Source organism: Sciurus carolinensis, chromosome 17, assembly GCF_902686445.1.
Source record: "Sciurus carolinensis chromosome 17, mSciCar1.2, whole genome shotgun sequence".
NCBI classification, from domain to species: domain Eukaryota; kingdom Metazoa; phylum Chordata; class Mammalia; order Rodentia; family Sciuridae; genus Sciurus; species Sciurus carolinensis.
This window is the reverse complement of record NC_062229.1, coordinates 15,586,804-15,609,508: the sequence shown is the minus strand read 5'-3', so window position 1 is coordinate 15,609,508 and position 22,705 is coordinate 15,586,804. Positions and strand designations below refer to the sequence as shown.

Genomic DNA, 22,705 nt, shown 5'->3' with positions numbered 1-22,705 from the left:
GGTCGAGGCAGGGCCGTGTTGGAGGCGGCCGCGCTCCCAGCCCAGACTCGTCCCAGGCTTCCTGGGCTCCTGGGGCGGGACTGAGCCCGCGGCCAACGTGAGCTGCGGAGACGGAGTGCGGACCCCGCCCCCGGCCCCTGATGGCTACCGAGCAGTGGTTCGTGGGGCCGCTCCCCCTGGGCCCTGGAGAAACGCCGCCCTTGGACGACTTGGAACCTGGGGCTCAGCCCTGCGGAGATCCCTCGTGGTCGACGCCGCCTGGCAGGCCTGAGGACCCACCTGAGCTGGAGCCAGAGGATGCCCAGGGGCAGCTGCTGGAGGCCCCTGCCTCCATGCCTTCCCCCGAGCCTCCAGCGCCTGACCGCGGGCCAGCCCCAGCTCGCCTACCCCTGGACGCTATGTTCAGCCCCATCACCGAACAGCTCCGCTACCTGCTCAAGAAGGCAGATGACTTCCAAAGCTACTTGCTCTACAGGTGATCCTGGATGGGTCCTAGGTCCCCAGGATTAGGGAGATGGAGATAGAGTAGGCAGCCCCCACCAGGGTCACAAACTCAAAAACATTAGGAGCCAAATGGAGGTAAATGAAGCTTGTCGATCAGGATTCCAACCTCAGAGCCATGAGGGCTGTGTAGAATTGGGGTGCATAACTGTTATGACTGTCCTGAAGCAGCGCAGACCTGAGGGTTGCCAGATCCCTGGGACTTTTTCTCCCTACTTCTAAATGAACCCCGTGCAGCTAAACAAAACCCAACTGAGGCAGATTTGGCCCTTGGGCTATCAGTTTGGGACCCCAGAGGATAATGTGATTCCCAGGCCAGGGGGAAAAGGGACTCTGATTCTCAAATGTCATTGTCCACTGGAATCCCCTGGGGAGCCTGGTTTAGATACTAGATTTCTGAGCTTCACCCTACAGGGAGTTTTTGAGCAACTGTCGGTTGTGGTACTCAGGTGTCAGTATTCAGCAAGCACTGCAACGGAAGGTACCGTGAGAGGCCTGGCCCCAGGATTTAAAACGAGGCCAGGGATGCAGCTGGAGAGTGAGTGGACAGGGAGAAACCGGGGGCTGGCGCAAGGAGTGCCAGGTAAAGGCCCCCTTCTCCCTTTAGCAGGGACCGAGTACAGAAGGAACAGCTGGCGAAAGCCATGCCCACCTTCTTAAAGATGTGCGAGCCTTACTTCCTGTACCTGGAGGCTGCTGCGAGGAGTGTGCCCCCCATCTATGGAGCCTTGCAGGAGCTGGTTCGAAAGGGGGTGTGTGGAGATGTTTTCCCAGACCCTGCACCCCTTCCTTCTGGGGGTCCCAAGCAGGCCTGGGGGTGAAGGGGTTGCTTCTGGCAGGCCCACCCATCTCATTACGCCCATCCGCGTTCTGTGCAGCTGTTGGAGATCTCCCAGCAGCTGACTCTGCGCCTGGAACAGCTGGTCCTCATGTACGCTTCCTTTGGGTTCGTGGACCTGGAGGAGACTGACCCCCTGAGGTAAAAGGGCAGGAGATGGGGATGGGGCAGGGGTGAGTTTGGGTCCAGTCTCATCTGCCTGCCTATCTCCTACCAGCATCTCCTGCTTCTTCTGTGGGAGGTTCTCCATCAGCCCTTCCCACGAAGTGTCCATCTTCAGATACTGTACCCCAGCCGCCTACACCGCCAGCCGCTTCCCCCGATACCTCTATAAGAAAATGCGCTGGAACCTGGAAACCACCCCAGAGCCCAGCAATCGAGGACAAGATGCCCATGTGGATTAGTGAGTCACTTTATCAAAATCAAAGTCCTCCCCTTCCTATGCTGAACACCAGTAGTATGGGCCTTTGAACCGCCACCAGAGTGAAAAACCAGAACACCAAGTACCTTTGAAAGACTCCCCCAACCCCACACTGGGGATGGAACCCAGAGCCCAGCACATGCTAGGTTCTACCACTGGGCTACACCCCAGCCCCTACCTATTTTTATTTTTTATTTTATTTTTTATATATTTTTTGCAATTTTAGTTGTCAATGGATCTTTATTTATTTATTTATGTGCAGTGCTGAGAATCAAAGCCAGTGCCTCACATGCCAGGCAAGTGCTCTACCACTGAGTCACAGCCCCAATCCACCTTTTTTTTTAAACCCCACCCTCCCGTCAAAATAAAAGAATTTTAAAGGGGGGGTCACATCTCTACCTGAGGACTTCAGGGCAACTTCTGATGAGTTTCAACCTCATCCTCAAAATTAAAGCTGGGAAACCCATCACTCTTAATCACTGCTCTCTTCCCCTCCCAGCTACTTCCTATGCTATCGAGATACATGGGAGGACACAGGCCAGAATCCAGCCAATTCGTGCCCCCAGATCCAGAAGCTGTGGTCCATTGGCCGATGGGTGCCCCTAGGACCCGCTGAGGATGACCTTTATTCATGGTAGGAGCCAGGGTAGTGGCAAGATGGGCTTGGAGGGAAGGGCAGGACCCCATCATCTACTTTCCTCGGCACTTTATTTACCTTGATAATACCGAGAACATTTTATTGTGGCCTAAAAAGTGCTTTATGCAGACTCATGTAACAGCCCACTGAGGTCTAAAGTAGTGGCCCCATTTATAAGGAAGAAAACAGGTGTTCAGAGAGGTTAAGTTACCTGCCCAAGGACACACAGCTAGCAGAGTAATTGGCCCAGTCACTGGCCGGCCGATTATTCAACCCAGGGGAGCCACTGCTCTAAGTTTCTCATCAACAAGGAAACAACTTCCCTCAGGATTTTCCCTACCCCGCAGCTGAACCAAAGCATCTTTCAGTCACAGCCTCTCACTCGAGGAAAGGGGCTCCCGAGGGGCAGGGGGCGCTCACGTCCAGGCCTGTCTGTCCCCGGCCCCCTAGGATTTTGTGCCCGCAGCCTCCTGGGGACTACCAACAGCTGCTGACCATCGGCTTCGAGGAGCCGTCGCATATGCTGGCCACCGACCTGCTGGTGCAGATTCTCATGGGTCAGGCAGGCCCGGCCCGGCCCCCGAGCGCTGTCGGGCCTTCGGCGTGGACTGCGCAGGGGCCTTGAACCTGGGGAAGAAGGTGGGGGCTGGAGCTTGACAGTTCCAAACTCCCAGAGAGGGGCCAGGGGAGGGGCTCACTCGTTCTCCCAGTGCAGCCTGGCCTCGCCTCCCAAGGGGCCAGGCTGAGCTGACCTGTCTGCACTAAGTCCAGCCTGGTCCGGCCGGCAGCAAAACCGGGAGTGCGGACACACCAGTTTTGTGTTAAATAAAAGAAAGAAAGAGGTCACAGGCTCAGCGTCCGCTCCAAGCGCCGCGCCCCTCCCCTTGGGGCGGGTAACCCCGCCCACTCTCGCCGCCTTCTGGGAAACGTAGTTTTTGGAAATAAAACGCTGGTCGACCCGTAGGCAAGGGGAGAGTCGGCGCATGCGCAGAGGCGCACGTGAAGCAAACCGGGAAGTAGCAGCGCCTGTCAACAACCGGAACCCAGAAAACCGCAAGTTTCGAGAGCAGGGAAATTCAACGCCCACTGGAGGAAGAAACGTGGGGCCACGCCCACTCTCCCTTTTTGACCCGGAAAAGGTTTCTTTCCAGCGTGAAAGACTACATTTCCCGACGTGCCCTACGAAAAGTGCTGGCGATCTATTTGCAACGGGCCATATCAGACTCTTTCTCCGCCAGATTTTGGTTCTAGGAACCTGGCAAATTACTGCTCTTGACCGGGTGTCTGGGGCGCGCGGGGAGTGTGATAGCCCCAGGGAATCCAGCGTGGAATCTCCAAGCCTCACCCCATCCTTGGACTGGAAAGAAGATCCTGGGCTTAGAGAAGTAACTCACCTGTTTAGTACGAGCAAGTGGCGGAGCCCGGACTCATCGGGTTCCTGCGATCGCAGCTGCGGACAGCTTTTGGATCCTCCAGCATTTTCAGAAACAGCACAAAGATCCAGATTCGTGCCCTTATGCTTCTGAGCAAAGAACTAGCTTTTCTAATAGTTCTTGGCACATAGTATTATCATAAACCCTCCTTTACAAATGAGGAAAAACGGACGTGAGAGGTAAACTGAGACGGGATTGGACACCAAGACCCTTGCTCTTTCAGAGGACTTTCTAGTGACCATTTCTGACTGCATCAAGGACTTTTTGGTCTACAGTCCAGGTTTGAAGGACTTCGAGGGGGTTCTGAAGCTCCTAGATAATGATTTGAGGTATCCCCTGAGTTCTCCTGCAGTTGTAAGATTCTTTAGACTAGCCTGGCCCAATAGAAATATAAAGTGAACCACAAAGGTCATTTTAAATTTTCTCAAAGACACGTTTTAAAAATAAAAAGGACTGGGGTGTAGCTCCGTGGTAAAGTGCATCCTCAGCATGCACGCGGACCCAGGTTACAGCCCCAGCACCACAAAAATAAAAACGAAAGGTCAGATTCGTGTTAGTGGTATATTTATTTGACTCAATATATCAAAAACAGTATCTCAACATATAATCCATTCAGGAAAGTTAATGTTCCCTTCTGTGTGTGTGCTAAGTCTTTGAAATCTGATGTATATTTAACACAGCACATCTCAATTCAGACAAGCCATGGGCAGCTTTAGACCATCTCCCATAAGCCATTTCCACAATATACTTACAAACTAAAGGTTTCTGGTGAGTGCCAGCAGTACTGGGAGAGGAAGAAACAAGCTCAATTTCCTGGGTCCTGTTGCTCAGAAACTGTCTGCACTCATGATTCTCAAACTTCAGCATGCCTCAAGACATATGGAAAGATTCATCATTAGGTCTGGCTGGGACCCAACAGTGTGCATTCTCTTTTATTTTCTGGTGCTGGAGATGGAACCCAGAGAGCCCTGCACATGCTAGGTAAGCACTCTATGACAGAGTGAGTGGAATGTGCATTTGTAACACATCTTTTAAGCATCAATGATACTGCTGGACCAGACTCCACATTTTGAGAATTACTGGTCTGCATGTGCATTATGGTTCTCAAACTTAGTTGCACCTAGAAATAACCTCGAGAGCTTTAAAAAATACTGATGTCAGCTGGCTGCAGTCGCACATGCCTGTAATCCTAGGTAGGCTGAAGCGGGAGGATCACAAGTTCAAGGCCAGACTGGGCAATTTAGCAAGATCCTGTCTCAAATTTTTTTTAAAAAATTTAAATGTAAGAAGGGCTGTGGTTAGAGCTTGGTGGTAGGGTACAATCTCCAACAATAACAAAAAAAATTATGTCAGCCTTAGGAGTGTGGAGCTTGGTGGTAGAGCACTGCCTAGTATGTGCAAGGCCCTGGGTTCTATTCCCAACACTCAAACAAAAGCCCTAATGTCAACAAGCCCCACCCATTCCTATTTACTAGGCATAAGCCTCAGTTGGATTTAATGTGCAGGAAAATTACAGAACTTCTAGTCTACACATAAGCAATCCTGTCCACTCTTTCCATGCTTAGTTCTTAGAAAGAGTTGTCCTGGGAATTAAGAACAGGTTCTGAGGGCTGGGGTTGTGCCTCAGTGGTAGAACGCTTGCCTAGCATGTGTGAGGCACTGGGTTCGATCCTCAGCACCATGTGTAAATAAGTAAAATAAAGGAATAAAGGTTCATTGACAACCACCCCCCCCCAAAAAAAAAAAAAAAAAAAAAAAAAACAGATTCTGAGTGTTTCCATTTCCCCTCTTGGCATTCCTGGGTCTCTGCTACCTTTCTCTCCACATTTTCCAAAGTCATGGTCAAGCATGTAGTCAGTGTGTGCATCATGGGCACAGGAGGATGGCCTTTCTTGGACTGAACTTGAACTTGGACTTGAGTGCAAAGCCTATAAGCCTTTCCCTCCCCACCCCCAGCCTCCTGAGTACCTGGGTTTTATTCATTCATATTTCACTAGATCTTTGCCATCCCTATGCATGGGATAGAGTTGGGCAGATCCAAGAGTTTAAATCAATTCTAAAATATTCCTGAGCCTCACCTTCGTTGGTCTCAGCACACTTCTGAGAAGCTGTAAAACTATGGCCAAAAAATATTAGCTGCGTCGATACAGTTTTGCAGACATCTGAGAGAGTTCACTGACACTCTTGAACCCCACCTAGGGGAATGAAATTAACCAGGGCTTGCAAATCGACAGCCACAGGCCTTATTGAAAACAGGTATTGCTTGCCACTCTTCTTTCCTCCCTCCTGCACACCTTTAAAAGGTTTTTCTAAATAGTCACAATTCTCAAAAGTTCAGTAGATTTTTTTTTTTTTTTTTAATGTGATGCTGGGGCTCAAATCCCGGCATCCCACATGCTAGGTAAGTACTCTACCACTGAACTACTCTCAGTCCCTAGGTTTCTTTTAAAATAATTGGGTTCCAGTTGCTTTTGTTTATTACTTTGTTTGAGACTGGGTCTCCCTCTCTTGCCTGGGCTGGTCTTGAACTCCTGAACTTAAGTGATCCTCCCACCTGAGCCCCTGGAGAAACTGGGACTACCGGCTCGCACCACTGCGTCTGGCTTCCAGTTGCTTTTGGAAAGCAGAAATTCTGACCTCACTCACTGACTTGCTCATTCACAGTGAGGAAAGAAGTACAGAAGGATGATTATCAGGAACTACTGACGTCAAAGACGAGCTTGGATCTCATTCCTCCTTTTTTGTTGTTGTTCCAGCTACCATTTACATCAGCAGAAAAGGAACAGCCTCATATCCTCACCTCTGTCTAGCCGGCGTCCAGAGCGTAGCACGCTGTTGTCACCACCAATAAAAGTTGAAGTCTAGAACTGCAGCCCCATGAGTTAGTTAAAGCCACATTTTGTGACTGGGCCGCCAGGGGGCAGTAGGACCCGGGCCAGGTGGGTTTGGCCGGGGGAGGCTGGGAGGCCCGGTCAGGGAGGCTGGCAGGCGGGCAGCTGAGCAGCCGGGCGGCTGGGCGGCAGGGAGATAAGTGTGCATTCCGGCATTCCGGCCGACGCCTCCTGCGGCTTTCTCAGGCCTCTCTCTGTCCGCCTAGCTCCCCCCACCCCAGACGAAAAGAACTGAAAAGAAACCAGCTTGCACTGCCCAGGAAAAAGGGGCTTTATTGCCTGGTGGCGGGGGAAGAGGGCGGTGACCCTTGCCGTCTAACAATAGACAGGTTAGTTCAATTAGATTAAAAAGGGCTGGACAGTCACGGTTTGTGGATGGTGTCAGTTTCCTAGTAGAGACCAAACAATTTTATAGAGGGGGCTGGTCAGTTTCACAAAGTGAAGGAAGATCCAGATTGGGCTGGTCGATTTCAAGTTCACCAGTGCAGAGAGTTTACTCCTCTTAAGGCCTTCTGCCAAAGCTGGGACGGGGTGGGGGTCAGGGAAGACCTGCTGGGTGTCCCTGCCCCGGTCCTCCGACCAGTACGTTAATTCAAGTCAGGGGTCTCAGTCCATTCAAACTTCAAGGTTTACGCTCCTCCTGGGAAGAAAGGGACAGACGGAAGGCCACCCTTAGGGACCCACGCACCGCATCCAGGAATGGGGTGGGTGGGGCAATTGGGACCCGAAGCCCACCACCTTCCCTTCACCCTGGGACTGGGCTAGGATTTCAAGTCCTGGCCAGAGTGGAGTTCCAGGGGGCGGGGACGGGGGCGGGGATGCACTGTTTTCCTCCCAGCGCCACAGGCAGTGGTGGAAGGAGCGACAAGGACTCGGGGAAGGGGCTTCCCACCTTCTCCAGGCCGTTCTCCGAAGCCTTTCTGCGGGGGGGCCAGATCACTGCCAATTTTCCATCGCCCCTGCTCGCTGCGGGGGAAGGGACGCTCAGCCCGCTTTGCCCCTCCTTTCACCAGCTGGAGGCGGCCAGGACGGAGGAGGCCGGCCGCACCCCTTAAACACATACAGGTGTTCACCCCCCTCCTCCCAGAGAGGCCTCCGCCCAGTTCTGAGGATCCAGGAACTTGAGGAAGGCGAACCCAGAGTGGAGACAGGGGCCCGAAAATACAGGAGGATCCCAGGGTGCCAGAGTCCAGTCAGGGTTCCCTAAAACGAACCCCCACCGCCAAGACCAAAGTTGTGTGGATCTGGGAATCGTTCCAGACGGGGGTGGAGCACGGAGAGTAGACAGCCCAGAACGGGTGGGCAAGGGAGGGAAACTTGAGGGGTCCCAGGACTCTGGGAGCCTGAAAGGCGCAACCCTGACAATCGGAGGGCCAGAGAAAGGGCCCCAGGAGTTGGGCGATTGTTGGGGGTCCCACGCGTCGCGGCTTACCCGTGAGGCTGGGCGCGGGCTCCTTGAACTCAGTGGTACCGTAGACGCTGCGCCTCAGGCGCTGCAACTCCCGCTCGCGCTCGCGCACCTCGCGCACCTCTTGCTCCAGCAGTGACGGTGCGATAGGCGGCGGGGCGCGGGCCAGCACTGGGCACCGGCCGTGCACGGCTGAGCGCTGCCGGCCTTCAGACTCCGGCAGCCGCTGTGAGCCCGCGCTGCCCTCCGCGGCCGCCGTGGAGTTGCTCCCCGCGGCGGCCTCGAAGTAGCGCTTGAGCTCGCCCAGCGGCTGTGGCGGCGAATGGGCGCTCCGCTCAGGGGCCGCGGAGCAAGCCAGCGCCGCCTGCCGGTGAGCCTCCCGCTCGATGTCTCGTTGCATCTTTGCGCCCGCCCGCGCGCGCTCCAAGGCGCGCGGGAGCGCGGGGCCGGGACCCGGGCGACTGAGCACCGGCCGCACGCGCAGCTCGACCAGTTCCTGGCCTGCGCGGCCCGGGCTCAGGCCCCGGCTCCGGCGCAGGCTCTCCTCGCGTTCGCAGCTGCGGCGGATTTCGCGCTCGATGGGCGTCTCCATGAGCAGCTCCGCGGCGAGCCGCTGGGGTGCCTCAGGACTCAGTGGAAAACGCAACTGGGGGACTTCCGGGCCTGACCCGGAGGAGGAGGAGGTCTCAGGGCCAGGAGATGAGCACTGCCCCGGGACCTCCGCGCTCTGTACTTCAGATAGCCCAGGGTCGTCGCTACCTGGCCCGGGACTCTCAGAGCCTGCAGCTGCGGACCGCCCGGGGCGCTCTGCGTCCTGCTCGGCCGATGGTTGCAGGTCTTCGCTGCCTTGCTCCGGAGCCTCAGCGCCCTGCTCTGAGGAGGGAAACAGGACCTCGCCGCCCAGCCTGATGACCTCCGTGTCCTGCTCTGCAGCAAGCTCCGGGGCTTCGCTGTCCGGCCCAGGGGGCTCGTGGACTTGCTCTTCAGACGACCCCAGGGCTCCGCTCTCCCTCCCGGGGACCTCGGTGTCCAGGGTTAGGAGCAGCTCGGGAGACTGAGTTCCCAGACCCAGGGTTTTGATGCCCAGAGCTAGGCCACCGTGCCCTGTGAGGCACCTGCGGCCGCAGTCGCCGCCTGTGGTTCTAAGGCGTCGCCCGCACCCGCAGCTTCCCTGACCCGCCTCTGGCCTCCAAGAACGGCCCCCGGGGGCAGGGCTGGGCACCGCCTCCGGCACCTGCCGGGAGGACTCTGGCCCCGCCCTCGGGGCGGGGGCGCCTTGAAGGGGGAACTGGAGTTCTTGCTCTGGGGTCAGCTCGGGGCAGAACTCCTCTGAAGAGCGTTTCGCTAGACCCGGCTGGCTACAGGGAGGATCATTCTGCGTGCCGGGTTCTCTTGCTTCTCACACGTTGGCACCTTTTTCGTCCCACGTCCCCGGCAGAAAGCCGGTTGGGCCTCTAGGACAGGAGTCGTCTTGTGGGGGTGTCCCCCCCGATGGTCATCCTTGCCCGGAAAGTGTCTGCTGGCGGCCCGCGACGCCCCTGGCCTCTGGGCCCTCCCTTTACGTTCCACCCTTGCGGCGCCCAGCTCTGGCCCGAGGGGGCGCCAGAAACCGCCTGGCGGTCCGCTTGCTCCCTCCCAGGGTCTAGCCTCAGCAAGGTTCCTAACGATGCGCTGTTCCCCTCGCCAAGCCCAGAAACGGCTTCCCTTCCCCGCCCCGAGAAGGCCGGGAGGCGTGGGCAACCAAGATCATTCCTACACTCAGGAACCAGGGAGAGAGACGGCGCTCCCAGGGAGCCCGGGAGCGGTTGCTGTTGAAAGACGGTCACCCTGGGCTTTGGCGGCGTTCAGTCTAGCACGAGGGAGCAGCTCCCTTTGACTGGAGCAAATATTGTCACTCAAGGGCAGGATCGTAGACCCCGGCGCGTGTGCCACCCACCTGCAGGGACATTTTCCACTCTTCCCCTGATGGAAGCAGACTTTCAACAGAACCCCATCCCCAACACACACACACATACACACACACACACATACACACACACACACACACACACACACACACACTATTCTGGGGTGATCCAAGAGAAAGTTACCTAAAGAAAATGGGGAGGACTTTCTAGCCTCAGAAACCCCCAATAATCCAACTATTGTATCACCCTATTCCTGCCTGCCCCTCCTTTTTTCCACCCTGTTCCTCTTCCCTCTCCTTAATCCCAGCCTCCTCCCTCTGACCATCTGACCCTGCTGGCCTAATTAGAATCAGCCAACCTGGCTTCTGTCCCTCCTGTAACCTGAGCAAGGTGTGAACCTTCTCTGAGGTGCTTGGTGTTCTTATCTGTAAAATGGGGTCGGCAGTGCCTAACTCACTGGGGAGGTGTTGGAGACTAAAGCTATGTGTTTTCAAAATAAATAGTCTCTACGGTGCCCTCTTCGCTTTGTCCCTTCATGGTTCCTCCTCTGGCGGTGCTAAGCCGGCTCTTGGCCTGCAGCCCTCTGACCTCCGTGGCAGGCCTGGTTGCTAGCTCTTCCCAATGCCCTTCTTCATCTTAAGGGACACTGGCCTCTCCTGGTTTCCTCCTCCTTGACAGGCATCCCTTCACAGACGTCTGTTCCACGCGGGCTGACCAGCTTCTTCCCCTCTGGCTTCAATAGAAGGGAGAGAGAAGAGCAAGCTCAGGATGTGTATCTCCTGCCCGGTCCTGCCACTGGCTACATCCAAGTAGCAGCTCCACATGGCTCTCTCCAGGGCCAACCTACTGGGTGTTGCCAAGCCCGGGCCCCACGGGGCCTCCGTGGGTTACCTTTGTAAACGGTCTCTTCATTAAGTTCTCACTCTTACTGTTTTTGAATACACAAACTCTTTTCTGCTAGAACTCAGACCCTAAAAAACTCTGGGCTGATGTCTTCTTCCGCCAGGGTTTTCTCCTGGGCTGGGACTCACGTCCAGCAGTCTGTTGGATTTCTTGGAATGCTCCCACTGAGTTTTAGACCCGACCCCACTCCCACACTGTGCGGGGGCGGCTGCACCTGCAGCTCCTCAGCGGGGGCCCTAGGAGGTGGCCTCCACCCCCCCAATCTGTCAGCAAATCCCTTGGCTCTCCCTTCAGACATAGTCTGAATTCGTCCACTCGTCTCCACCCTTGTCCAGGCTCTCCCTCCAAATGCTCCCACCAAACAGAATAAAAACCCAATTTCCCTACCGTGGGCTGGAAAGCCCTGCCCACTGCTCAGATCTCATCTTCTGACTGTCCCCTGGGTCATGTCCTTCCAACCCTCCTGCTTCCCTCAAACCCCTCAATGGGAATTCCCACCACAGAGTCTGGGCACTCTTTCCCTCGGCTTGGAATGATTCATCCCATGACTGACTCCTGGTATTCGGCTCAAATGTCACCTCTTCAGAGAACTGGTCCCTGAGGACCCACCTGCAACAGCAGCTCTTCCCCCTTATCACCCCAGCCCTGTTCTCAAGAACTCACCCTGGAGGCTGGGCTGTAACTCGGCAGAGCGGAGGCCCAGCAAGGGTGAGGCCTACCAATTCACCCCCAGCCCCACAAAACCCAAGACCAAACAGAACACCAGAAACAAAAACAGAAAACACCTCCTCCTCAAGTGAAGTTATCGCCAGCCATCTTTATTTCTTTGTATATTTGTAGGTTATCTGTCTCCCTCCCCACACCAGGAAGTGAGCAGCAGTACAGAATTTTCTGTTTGTTCTACACACCTCCATACCCACCGCTCCCACGCCTGGAATAGTGTCTGGTACGTGAGTTGTTTAAGAATCATCATTTAGGGGTGGGGGTTGTGACTCAGGGGCAGAGCGCTTGCCTATCATGTGTGAGGTGTTGGGTTCGATTCTCAGCACCACATAAGAAGTCAATAAATAAAACAAAAGTGTTGTGTCTATCTACAACTAAAAATATTTTTTTAAAAAAAAGAATCATTTAATGATGCTTATGAGGTGCCTAGCCCACTGCTGGGAACAGGAAATACATCAAACTTGGAAGTCACACTTAAGTTTGGAAGACGGACAATACTGCCCAGCACAACTGCCCCCAAAGTAGTACTGGGGACGAGAGCACAAAGGTAAGAAGACACGCCACGCATCTATTTAACAGCTATAGAATCAAACTGCAATCAGATAAAATATGTTCTCTGGTGGAAATAACCCAAATGTCCAAAAACAGGTGAATGAATGACAGAATGGGTCTGTGCATACATCAGAATATTTTTCAACCATAAAAAGAAATGAAGGACTGGGGAGATAGCTCAGTCGGTAGAGTGCTTACCTTGCAGCACGAGGCCCTGGGTTCGATCCCCAGTACCGGGGGAAAAAAAAAACAGAAAGAAATGAAGGGGCTGCGGCTGTGGCTCAGTGGTAGAGCACTTGCCTGGTACGTGTGAGGCACCGGGCTCCATCCTCAGCACCACATGAAAATAAATAAATCAAATAAAGATCCATCAACAACTAGAAAAATATTTTAAAAAGAAAGAAATGAAGCAGTGCCTCAGGCTACAACATGGACAAACTGAGAAAACGTGATGCGTCAGACACCAAGGGCCACAGTGTGTAGGACTCCATTTATACGAAATGTCCAGAAGGGGCCAGTCCATAGAGACAAGGCAGACTGGTGGCCGTCAAGGCCGGAAGGAGGGGAAATGAGGAGTGACTGCTAATGGAGGTGGGGTTTCCTTTTAAGAATGTTCTGGAGTTAGGGAGAGGTGCATACCTTTGTGAATGTGCTAAATGCCCCTCGTGGTAAGTGTTGTCATGTGTGCTTTACCATGACTAAAAAATGATTCAGCCACTTGGGGTGGTGCACACCTGTAATGTCAACCACTCGGGAGGCTGAGGCAAGGGCGACATAGGGAGACCCTGTCTCAAAAACAGACAAAAATAAATAATAATTTAAATCAGACCCAGTGGCACAGACCTTTAGTCCCAGCTACTTGGGAGGCTGAGGCAAGAAAATCACTTGAAGCCCAGGAGTTCCAGGCCAGCCTGGGGATTCAATCCCCAGTGCCATGAAAAAGAAAGAAAATATGTATCTTTTTCTTATCAAAATCTAGATGAGGGCTGGAGTTGATCTAGAATGATCTAGAATGGCCTAGAAAACTGGGTTCAACCTAAAATGTTTTAGATTCCTGGAAGTTTTGCACTAGAATGTGGGACGCAGGAGATCTCAGCCCTCAGCCAGCTACCCTCTTTCCCAACCCCCAACTATCCAGCATAGCAAGGGAGCCTTGTGCATGCACCTAGGGACACTTCATGCTAGTGCCCAAGCTCTTCCACACCCCTCTGTGAGCAGCTGACCCTTGACCCCATAAAGGAGGGTCCAGGAGAGGAAGGTGCAAGATTTGGGAAGTGCCTTCCCTTTGCTCCATGGGAAGAGTCCCTAGTGGAATCTCCTCCAAAGTGTGGGGCCCATGGCAGGCAAGAGCCTTCCTTATCAGGGTTAAGGTCAGAATTGTGAAGTACGACCTGGGCTGTGATAGGGGAAGCACTGAGGGCTGCAGCAGAGCAGAGGGGCCCCTGCCCCATACCGGAAATTACTTCCCCAGGAGCATGGTTACGTGGAATGTGCGGTCAGCTGAGAAAGAGGGTGCTGGCCCTTTAAGAATGGGATGTCAGTGTAAAACAGGGGCCCCTGGAGGTTTGGGTAGGAAGTTCTGTACACCTTGCTTGTCACCACTCGGCTCCTGTAACTATACCTAAGGGGTCTCTGGGGTCCTGGGGGCCACCTGAACGGATTCACACATGGGGAAACTGAGGTCTAGACAATGGGGCAAGTTGTGGATGGTTACCCTGGTCACCCCAGCCTCCGGGATGTCCTGGTGCTGAGCCTAGGGTCTCCAGAATCCCCGGCTGAGCAGAGGTCCCTTCCTCCGCTAGTGGAGCCAGGGTCCTAGATGGGAGCCCCGCACTTAGTGTGCATGCCATGAGTGACATTCGCGTGCCATGCCAAAGGCACCATTCGCTGGAGGGTGGAGGTCAGCAGCTGCCACTGTCGCCCACTTGCCTGGCCACACGTGTGACAGCATTTGCCGAGAGGCAGCCCGGTGCGGCAAGGAGGCCAGTGGCTGGTAAATAATTTATCCGATAGCTGATAGTACCTCCCCAGAACTGCCCGCGCCCCCAGCCCCCCTCGCCGGTGCACCTCCAGCCTCCCGGCCCGAACCTGCTGGACCAGCTCTCCGCCAGCCACCCTGCACCCCTCCCGCCAGCCCGGTCAGCCTCCAGGGCACCTTCAGGCAAGCCGGTAGTGGGTCTGGAACTCAGAGACTGGGGAGCCGGCTTCTGGGCAGAGATGGCCCTGCAGAGCCAGGCGTGGTCTCCGGCCACACCCATGTAAGTGTCTGGGGCCACGGGGGCTGGTGGGCTGGGCTTGGAAGGAGCTGGGGGCAGGCGCCGCTGGCCTTGCCTGGGAGCCTGGAGCCCCATCTGACAGGCGGGCAGCCTCAGAGGCTCCTAGGTACCCCCGCCCCAGAGACTGTGGTGGGGGAGGTGGACGCCCCCTCCCCAACCCCTGACACCTTCTTCAGGGGTTTCCTGCTGGCAGGCCAAGAGCCCAAAGTGCAGCTTGGGGGTGGGGCTACTGCCAGGATGGGGGGTGGGGATGCTGGGGTCCCCTACTTTCATACTGGCCCCTGAAATCACCCCCCTTCAAATGTTCAGCATGAGAGGAAATGCCTGAGATCCAGCAGGAGAAACGAACAGGTCCCAAACTCTGAAAGACAGTTACAAAATCGAAATGATGATCTGCTTGATGAAATGGCCACCAACTGTTCCTGGTGACAACAGGCTGGCCAGGGCCACCAATGGTGATCTCATCTCATAGTTAGAGACAAACGATACCAAAGGGTGTGGTGTGGAGTATTTTAATATTTGAGATGTGAAGGCTTTTTCATTTAGATCGTAGAGGGGTTCCAGGGTTTGTGAAGAGGTCTAGAAAGGGGGCTTCCCCTGCTAGGGACCCCAATTCCATTCCTCACCCTTCTGGGTCTCCCACTGCATTATTCACCAACTACAAACCTGGTTGCCTAGCAATGGGAATCTGATTCCCCCCAGCAAGGGAGATTACATCTTGGGGGTAGGACAGCAGAGGGTGGACTTCAGCCCTCCCCCAGGGACAAACCTATAAGCAGGGAGTCTGGGCTTCCTTAGGGATACCCTAAAAAGCATGACTTCAGTCCCCTGCCCCAGCGGAAATCAGGACCCCCCAGGCTTACCTCTTGCCTCCTAGCTGCAAAATGGAAGGTTCCTGGACCCCACTCCCAGGATCCAGCGTTTGGGGCGTGAGTGCCTCAAGTTCTCCTGACTCCATGACCTTGAACGAGTGTTTCCGACACTTCTCAGAGCCTCAGTTTCCCTGTCTGTAACATGGGGACAATAACACTATTGCCTCCATTGGGAGGATTCAACAGGGTGCTACAGGCGAGGCATTAAAACAGCACCGAGCACATGGGACGTGCTCACCAACGGTTGGCTGCTTCTGTTCTTAGTTGGAATGTCAGCTCAGCTAGTGGACGAGAGCCAGAGAATCATGATCAGGCCAGGAGGTGCGGGCGGAGGTGGCTGTGGGAGCCCAGCGGAAGCCCCACAGGGCACTCAGGGCACTATATATAGCAAGTGCCATTATGCTTTTATGGTGTAGCCAGTGAAGGTCTGGGAAGTCCCAGCTGGAGCTTGGAAGTGAGGCTATAAGGGTCCCCTAGTAAGGTTGGTATTCAAATTAATAAATGTTTGAGGATCTGTCTGCACCCACCCCTGGCTAGTGTTGGGGACAGCACTAGATATTGTCTGATGAAGTGTGGCCAATGTAGCACCAAAATCAGCCCTGGATGCATGTCCATGATGATGAAAGGCTGATGTGACAATGACTGGCTCCTAATGGCCTTGAGTACCCGTCAGCTTCCAGCTTCCAGAAGAAACCAAGGAGGAGGCTGGGAAGCAGGGGTGCTGGGGGAAACTCAGGTTAAACCTTAAACCACTCCTTGAAGCTCAGAGTCCAGCACTAGGCAGGGTGACCCAGTGACCCTTGTCCCACAGAGGGGATTGGCAGGTGGAGGAGGCAGCCCAGGAGTTACCATGGCAATGGTGGGATGGCCATTTCTCTCCCCAGATTTCCTCACCTACCAGCGGGTAAGGGATCCTGGGTAGGAGGTGAGGTCCAGACAGGGTGTGGGATTCGCAAGGGGGTCTGGAAGGACTTGAGAATTTCTTTAGGACAGAGCACGAATAGTTATTATAATCAGGCATAAATAGTATTGATCGTGGGGCTTATTTAAATTATGATGAATAATAAACTATGCTGCTATTTTCTGGAGCATTATATCTTATGCGCTTCCCTGTATGAATGAAGGTAGTTAGGCTATTCACGCCTATTTCACAGATGAGAAAACTGAGGCCAAGGGAGACAATCTTGGACCTAGGAGACCAGTCATGTTCTCTGTTCTGACCCCCTCACAAGACCCTCCCTTGTCTTCTGCCCTGGCTCCTCCCAGGTGCAAAAGGGAAATAGAGGCAAAACTCTGGGCTTTCCTGTCAGGGACGCAAGGTTCTTGGCCGATAGGGGAGTTTAATAGGGTTGCTCGCTGAGGAATTGAGGGCCCTGAGAGCCCCATCCCAAGCCCCTGCCCTCTCCCCACAGGCCCATGGCCGAGAGCTCCCTCTATCGGCAGCGGCTAGAGGTCATCGCGGTAAGTGACGCCCTCCCAGAGGTTTGGTCCTGCGCCCTGGGAACCCCCAAATCATCCCCTTGCTCCCCAGGAGCAAGTCCGGCCCTGCCCGGGGTGCCCCGCCTAAACCCTCAGCCCCCTCCCCTCCCCAGCTCCCTGGTCTAGTCACTGCCAACCCAGGACCTGCCTCCGGAGCCTCCTTCCCGAATCCGGGCTTCCCAGACGACCCCATGGCTGACACCCGCGTCCTTGGGGTCTTTCCTCATGGATCCCCATCTCAGGGCTCCCCCTGCCCCTGCACCTACATCACGCCGGTCCTAGCCGGTCTCTCATTCTACCCCATCGCCTAGAACCCAACTTTCTGTAGCCCACTTCTGCATCCCCCCGTCCCATGTCTCTGACCACCCGTCTTCACCCCCATTCTCCGACCCCACCTTGGCACCTCATCCGATTCCCCCACCTCCTCACCCGTCTCTCTGACCCCATGGAGGCACCCCCATTTCGGACGCCCATCTCACGAGCACCCTCCCTTGGATCCGGCATTTGGACCCCAGCCCCGTCCCTACGGACGCGGTGTCTCGGACCCCCCGGCTCTGAACCGCCTCGGATTCCCCTCCCAAGGCCCCGCCCCCGGTGCCCCCCGTCCCCCGACCCCCATTGGGCGCGGGCGAGGCTTCCGCAGCATCCCGGGCGCGGCCGGCCCCGCCCCCGCCCCGCCCTCCCTCCGCCCCTCGGTCGGCTGCTGAGTCAGCGCGCGCCCCCTCCCCGCCGTGCCCACCGCGCTGGGCCGCCCCGCGGGCTGGGAGCCCCGGAGCGGGGAGCCCCTGGGGAGGCGCGCGGAGGGGGGCGGAGGCCCCACCCGGCCCCGCCCGGCAGGCGGGCAGCTCCGGGTCCTCTGTGCGCAGGAAAAGCGGCGGCTGCAGGAGGAGATCCGCGCGGCGCGCCGGGAACTGGAGGAGGAGAAACTCCGCGTGGAGCGGCTCAAGGTTGGGGCGCTGGCCGGGCCTGGGGCAGGAAGCGCGGGGTGTCAGTGCGAGTCGGTGTGCCGGGCAACAGGACCCTCTGGCCAGTTTGGGGGCGGGGGGCAGAGGGAGGCGTTGGTCCCAGCCTGAGAGGGGTGGGGCGAGGTGGTCATGGGGACCGCTGTCCCACCCTGGGAAGAGCGTGGGAACCGAGGAGGTCTTTGTCCTAGTGTGGGGGACACCAGGGGAGCCACCGTCCAGCTTAGGGGTAGGGAGGGGCCGATAGGGAAGGACATTGGTTTCACCTTTGGGAGCGTCTGCCCGGTTTTGGCAGGGTGGTGGGGGCTAAGGGGGGCTGCCGAGGGGTGTGTGTTCCAGCTGGAAAAGCCATCGCTGGCAGTGCGGTGTTTGTTCCATCCGGCGGTGTTGGGGGTCAGCCTGAGCATGTATCCCAGCCTGATGTGTGTCCCATCTGGGTGACTGGGGGGCAGTAAGAAATCTACTGAACCCCGGGGAGAGGCCAGGAGGGGACTCTCCCTGCGGTAGGGTAGTCTGGGTCAGCCCAGGGCTCCCTTCCCATGCCCAGAGGAAATCTCTCCGGGAGCGTTGGCTAATGGATGGGGCCGCGGAAGGGCCAGAGCAGCCCGAGGACCCTGACTCCAAGGACCCCCAGTCGCCGGAAGGTCAGGCTCAGGCGCGCATCAGGAACCTGGAAGACAGCTTGTTCACGTGAGTGTCCCCCACCCTCGCACCCCGCACCTCGCTTTGAGACCCGCCGCTCCGGGCCCTCTGGATCACTGGGCAAGGGGGCAAGTTGCGAGGACCCAGCTCCCAGCAGCCGCCTTCTCTCCCTCAGACTCCAGAGTCAGCTGCAGCTGTTGCAAAGTGCGTCCACAGGTGCCCAGCACAAACCCTCGGGTAGGCCCACCTGGCGCAGACAGGTGAGGAACCAAGGGAGCCGTTGCTAGGGGAGGGGGCGTGCCCAGAGCAGAAAGCAGGAGGCTGCTTAGCACCAGGCCACCTCGGAAGCCGCCTCCTGCTACTTCTTTGCTCTGAGGGTGTAGGCAAGTAGGTTTCCCTGCCTGGGTGTCCCCATCTCAAAAGTGGGAATGGCATCAGCACACCACTGCAGAGCTGCTGGGGCGTCCAGGAGATCTTAGCATGGGTGGCAGGCACAGGGAAGTTTTAAATGATGCTTTCTAAGATGGCCCTGTTGAGCAATGTTGTCAGAAAATGTGGCAGATATCCCTGAGATCTGGCCTTGGAAGTGTGAAAGGGTCACCAGAGATATTGTGATTGTCTCAAAAGAAAAAGGGCTGGGCGTGTGACACAGTAGCAGAGCAGGTGCCTAGCATGCCCAGAGCCCTGTGTTTCATCCCCAGTATGGGGAGAAAAGAAAAAAATTCGGGCTCTCCGGGTTTTACTTGAAGTCCAGAAGATTCGGCAATATTCACAGCTGTCCACAGAGGGCCGTGGGTTTTCCACAAACGCCGCCCCTCCCTGTCTTCCCTTAGCTCCAGGAGCTTACTGGATGCTGAGCGAGAGGAGACCTGTTAACTGGGGGGAGCTCTCGTTGGGGTTGGTATCAGCTAGAGCTTCTTTGTAGAGATATGCAGGTTTGGTTCTGGGCCTCAGGGAGCTCACCGTCCCAGTGGGGAGATGGGTACCAAGAGTCTGTGAGAGGGGACACCTGAGGGGGGCAGTACAGGGAAGACTGCCCGTAGGGACTGGGGGTGGAGCCCTGGGGTTCCAGCCTCAGCACTGCAAGAACTAAGGAAGTTCAAAGGTGGCCCGGAGAGGTGACACCTAAGCTGAATGTAAAAAGAGGGGGGAGCACAGGCAGAGGGAATAGCCTGTCGGAAGGCCTGAGGGAAGAGGAAGATAGGGCGAGACACTGAGGACATCCTTGGAGCTTGGCCTCCGCAGCCTGCAGAGCGGTTTCCTGCCCGAGCCTGTCTTCCTCCTTTCAATCCTTCCTTCATTCTTCCCAGTCACATTGACCCTCTCTTCTATTCCTTTAACTTGCCTAGCTCGTGGTGGCCCCAGGGCCTTTGCACTTGCTATTTCCTCTGCCTGGAATGCCTTTCCCACCTCTTGACTCCTGGCTGGTTCATCACACCCTTCATGTCTCTGTTCTGTCACCTCCTTCAAGAGACGCTTCTGCATTTCACATCTCCAGGAGGCACCTCAGCACCTCCCAACCACTCCCTCGCTCCTCTTCCTGACTGTCCTTCTCCACGGCCCTTCTGTCTTGCTGGCATTATAAATGTGTTCGTGGTTTTCACCTGCTTTCCTTTGCTGGAATGAGTTCCAATAACAAAAGGCTTGCAAGTTCATTGTGGCCTGTAACCCCAGCAGCTGGCAGAGCAGGCCCCTAGTAGAGAGCATCTTACGAGCGCAGGATTGATTGAGCGCCTGTTGTGTGTAAGGCCGTGGAACAGTGGGAGATAAGACAGGCGGGGAAGGCTGAGGTGCAGCGTGGAGTTGGGTCCCGAGGACAATGGGGAGCCGCGGAAGGTGTTTGAGCAGCGATGGGCCCTGGCATGCAGGGAGGCTGGAGGTGGGGCTGGGCGCCAACCTGACCTGGTCTCTGCCATCCCCGCAGGATCGTCGTCCTCTCTCCCAACCCACCATGGATGCAGGTCCTGCAGGTGGGTGTTGGGTCACTCCCAGATCACATGGCCTGAAAGGGATGAGGACGAGGGTCCTCTTGGTCTTCCTCACCTGACTGCCCCCCTCCCCTCTCCTCTGCTGCCCCACTCGCAGGCCAGTCTGATCTGGACAAGAGAGCTTCCCTGCCCTCCGGACTAGTGGGCGGATCCCCAGAGTCCCCCTCTGAGCCCAAGGAGGAGGCTGCCGGGGTTCTGCCACCCCAGAGGCAGGTCCCTGGGGCAGTGGTGTCCTCCTCAGAAGCCAATGGTCCCTACCCTGGACGCAGCCCCACCCTGGAGCCAGAGTTGGTCCTGGGGGCGGTGGCAGCCGAGGAGGCTGTGGTTGAGGCCAAAGGCGCGGGTGTGGTGGAGGTGGTGTGGGAGGGCCTGAGAGCCACGGAGGACAGTGCCATGGGGACCTCGGGCCTGGAGCTGGAGGCCAAGGTGGAGGAGGTGGTGCTGGAAGCCATTGGGGACAGGCGGGGGACTGGCGGCACCAAGCTCCCGGCCTGGGTGAAGGAGGACAGGGGTGTGGTGGAGGTGGTCTGGGAGGGGCTGGGGGGCCCCGGCCCAGAGGCTGCACGGCCCAGCTCGCCAGGGCTCCAGGAGCGACTGCAGGGAGAAGCTTCCAGAGAAGGAGAAGGTGCTCCCAGGGGCAGCCCTGAGGGTGAGGGGCAGGGGGGCCCTGGAGGAGAAGAGGGGTCCTTCATCTGGGTGGAAAGAGCGGCTCTCAGCGAGGACTGGGAGGAGCTGCTGATGGAGGGGCTGGAGGGGCCAGCGGTGAGCGGGAGGGAGGGGGGAGGCGCCCAGGCCCGGGAGGCAGAGGTGCGGAGGAGCGCAGAGGACTCCCTGGGGGCAGGGGCCCAGGACAGTGAGGCAAAGCCCGGGACAGGGAGGGAGGCGGCCAGGAACGGAGGCAAGGCGCCACAGCAGCCCGAGGAGAGAGGAGGCGAGGGAAAGGTAGAGACGGGAGAGGAGGGGGCTGGGGAGCCCGTGAGCGTTGAGAGCAAAGAAAGTCCGGGGTCTTGGAGGGCAGAGAAGGAAAGGGGTGGGGAAGAGCCAGAGGCAGAGGAGAGCGTGGAGGACCCATCAGGAGCGGAGAGAAAAGAGGTTGAGGGACCTCTGGGGACAGAGGAGGAAAGAGGTGAAGAAAAGCAAGGAACAGAGAAGGAAGTTGAGGAAGCACTGAGAGTAGAGGGAAAAGGAGGTGAGGAGGCATCAGAAGCAGAGAGGGAAAGAGGTGAGGAAGCCTTGGGGGCAGAGAGGAAGGGAGGCGAGGAAGCCTCAGGGGCAGAGAGGAAAGGAGGTGAGGAAGCCTCGGAGGCAGAGAGGAAAGGAGGTGAGGAAGCCTCGGAGGCAGAGAGGAAAGGAGGTGAGGAAGCCTCGGGGGCAGAGAGGAAAGGAGGTGAGGAAGCCTCGGAGGCAGAGAGGAAAGGAGGTGAGGAAGCCTCGGGGGCAGAGAGGAAAGGAGGTGAGGAAGCCTCGGGGGCAGAGAGGAAAGGAGGTGAGGAAGCCTCGGGGGCAGAGAGGAAAGGAGGTGAGGAAACCTTGGAGGCAGAGAGGAAGGGAGGTGAAGCCTCAGAGGCAGAGAGGAAGGGAGGTGAGGAAGCCTTAGGGGTCCAGAAGACCCAAGGGTCTGAGGAAGAACTGAGTTCAAGAGAGCAGAGAGAGTCAGGGGAAAGGACTGGGTCTGAGGGGGAGGTGAGCGAGGCCGGGGCTACCCTTGGGGTCAAGCAGGAGCCAATGCCAGAGGAGGGCCTGCAGCCCCTGGAGAAGCAAGAAGGACCCCTGGAGGAGGAAGCAGTGCAGCTCCGAGCCCCTGCTGAGAGCCAGGGACCCCCAGGGGACGCCACACCCCTCCTGACAGAGACCCCAGCCCCAGAGCAGCCCACCGAGAACCAGCCTCTGCTCCAGCGGGAGAGGCCCAGCGCCAACCCCAGTGCCCACCCCGCGCCCACCTATGCACCTGCCCGGCAGCCTGAGCCAGCCGCCCCGACCGAGGGTGAAGAGGCGAGTGGCCCCAAGCAGAAGACGTGCCAGTGCTGCGCGGTGATGTGAGCCCGCGTCCCTCTGCCCGTGCCCAGCTCCTCTCACAGCTACCTCACCTCCTGGCATCCAGCAGAGAGTTCCAGGCACAGACAGGGCACCAGAAGACCGGTTGTGGCACATGGGAGCCAGCTGGCCTGCACATCCACCTTGCCCACTGCCTGTGACCCTGGCTCCCTCCTGTGACAAAGCCTTTATACTTGAAAATAAAACATTAAAGCATTCAGACAGCTCAAAGGTGTGC

The 22,705-nt window shown here is 56.8% G+C and overlaps 3 protein-coding genes across 5 annotated transcripts; 2 read left to right on the top strand and 1 right to left on the bottom strand.

Moving 5' to 3' along the window:
* Window positions 1-58: 58 nt before the first annotated feature.
* On the top strand, window positions 59-3,175 carry C17H19orf67 (chromosome 17 C19orf67 homolog). Its single transcript, XM_047532245.1, has 6 exons — window positions 59-475; window positions 1,109-1,253; window positions 1,380-1,480; window positions 1,557-1,742; window positions 2,260-2,394; window positions 2,848-3,175. Exons 1-6 carry the CDS (start codon window positions 141-143, stop codon window positions 3,020-3,022), a joined length of 1,077 nt encoding a protein of 358 aa, XP_047388201.1. The 5' UTR covers window positions 59-140; the 3' UTR covers window positions 3,023-3,175.
* A 2,434-nt stretch (window positions 3,176-5,609) lies between these two features.
* On the bottom strand, window positions 5,610-9,301 carry Misp3 (MISP family member 3). 3 transcript variants are annotated; one of them, XM_047530159.1, is made up of 3 exons: window positions 8,154-9,301; window positions 7,614-7,687; window positions 5,610-7,361 (listed from the first exon to the last, which is right to left on the bottom strand). In XM_047530159.1, exons 1-3 carry the CDS (start codon window positions 8,719-8,721, stop codon window positions 7,344-7,346), a joined length of 660 nt encoding a protein of 219 aa, XP_047386115.1. In that variant the 5' UTR covers window positions 8,722-9,301; the 3' UTR covers window positions 5,610-7,343. The 3 variants fall into 3 exon arrangements, with proteins under 3 accessions (XP_047386115.1, XP_047386117.1, XP_047386116.1); XM_047530161.1 differs by lacking the exon at window positions 7,614-7,687; XM_047530160.1 differs by lacking the exon at window positions 5,610-7,361 and having other exon boundaries at window positions 7,635-7,771.
* A 5,047-nt stretch (window positions 9,302-14,348) lies between these two features.
* On the top strand, window positions 14,349-22,677 carry Palm3 (paralemmin 3). The gene is made up of 7 exons (XM_047531723.1): window positions 14,349-14,472; window positions 16,775-16,823; window positions 17,708-17,788; window positions 18,351-18,493; window positions 18,621-18,705; window positions 20,370-20,415; window positions 20,531-22,677. The coding sequence occupies exons 1-7, from the start codon at window positions 14,432-14,434 to the stop codon at window positions 22,471-22,473; spliced, it is 2,388 nt and encodes a 795-aa protein (XP_047387679.1). The 5' UTR covers window positions 14,349-14,431; the 3' UTR covers window positions 22,474-22,677.
* Window positions 22,678-22,705: the final 28 nt, after the last annotated feature.

Bases quoted from the DNA above. Each gene is read 5' to 3' on its own strand.
- C17H19orf67 (XM_047532245.1), top strand. From the start codon at position 141: ATGGCTACCGAGCAGTGGTTCGTGGGGCCGCTCCCCCTGGGCCCTGGA. The intron at 1,481-1,556 runs GTAAAAGGGCAG...ATCTCCTACCAG, and splicing joins GAGGAGACTGACCCCCTGAG to CATCTCCTGCTTCTTCTGTG. The intron at 1,743-2,259 runs GTGAGTCACTTT...TTCCCCTCCCAG, and splicing joins CAAGATGCCCATGTGGATTA to CTACTTCCTATGCTATCGAG.
- Palm3 (XM_047531723.1), top strand. From the start codon at position 14,432: ATGGCCCTGCAGAGCCAGGCGTGGTCTCCGGCCACACCCAT. The intron at 16,824-17,707 runs GTAAGTGACGCC...CTCTGTGCGCAG, and splicing joins AGCGGCTAGAGGTCATCGCG to GAAAAGCGGCGGCTGCAGGA. The intron at 17,789-18,350 runs GTTGGGGCGCTG...TCCCATGCCCAG, and splicing joins TCCGCGTGGAGCGGCTCAAG to AGGAAATCTCTCCGGGAGCG.
- Misp3 (XM_047530159.1), bottom strand. From the start codon at position 8,721: ATGGAGACGCCCATCGAGCGCGAAATCCGCCGCAGCTGCGAACGCGAG. The intron at 7,688-8,153 runs GTAAGCCGCGAC...CTTCCCCCGCAG, and splicing joins GCCCGCGCCCAGCCTCACGG to CGAGCAGGGGCGATGGAAAA.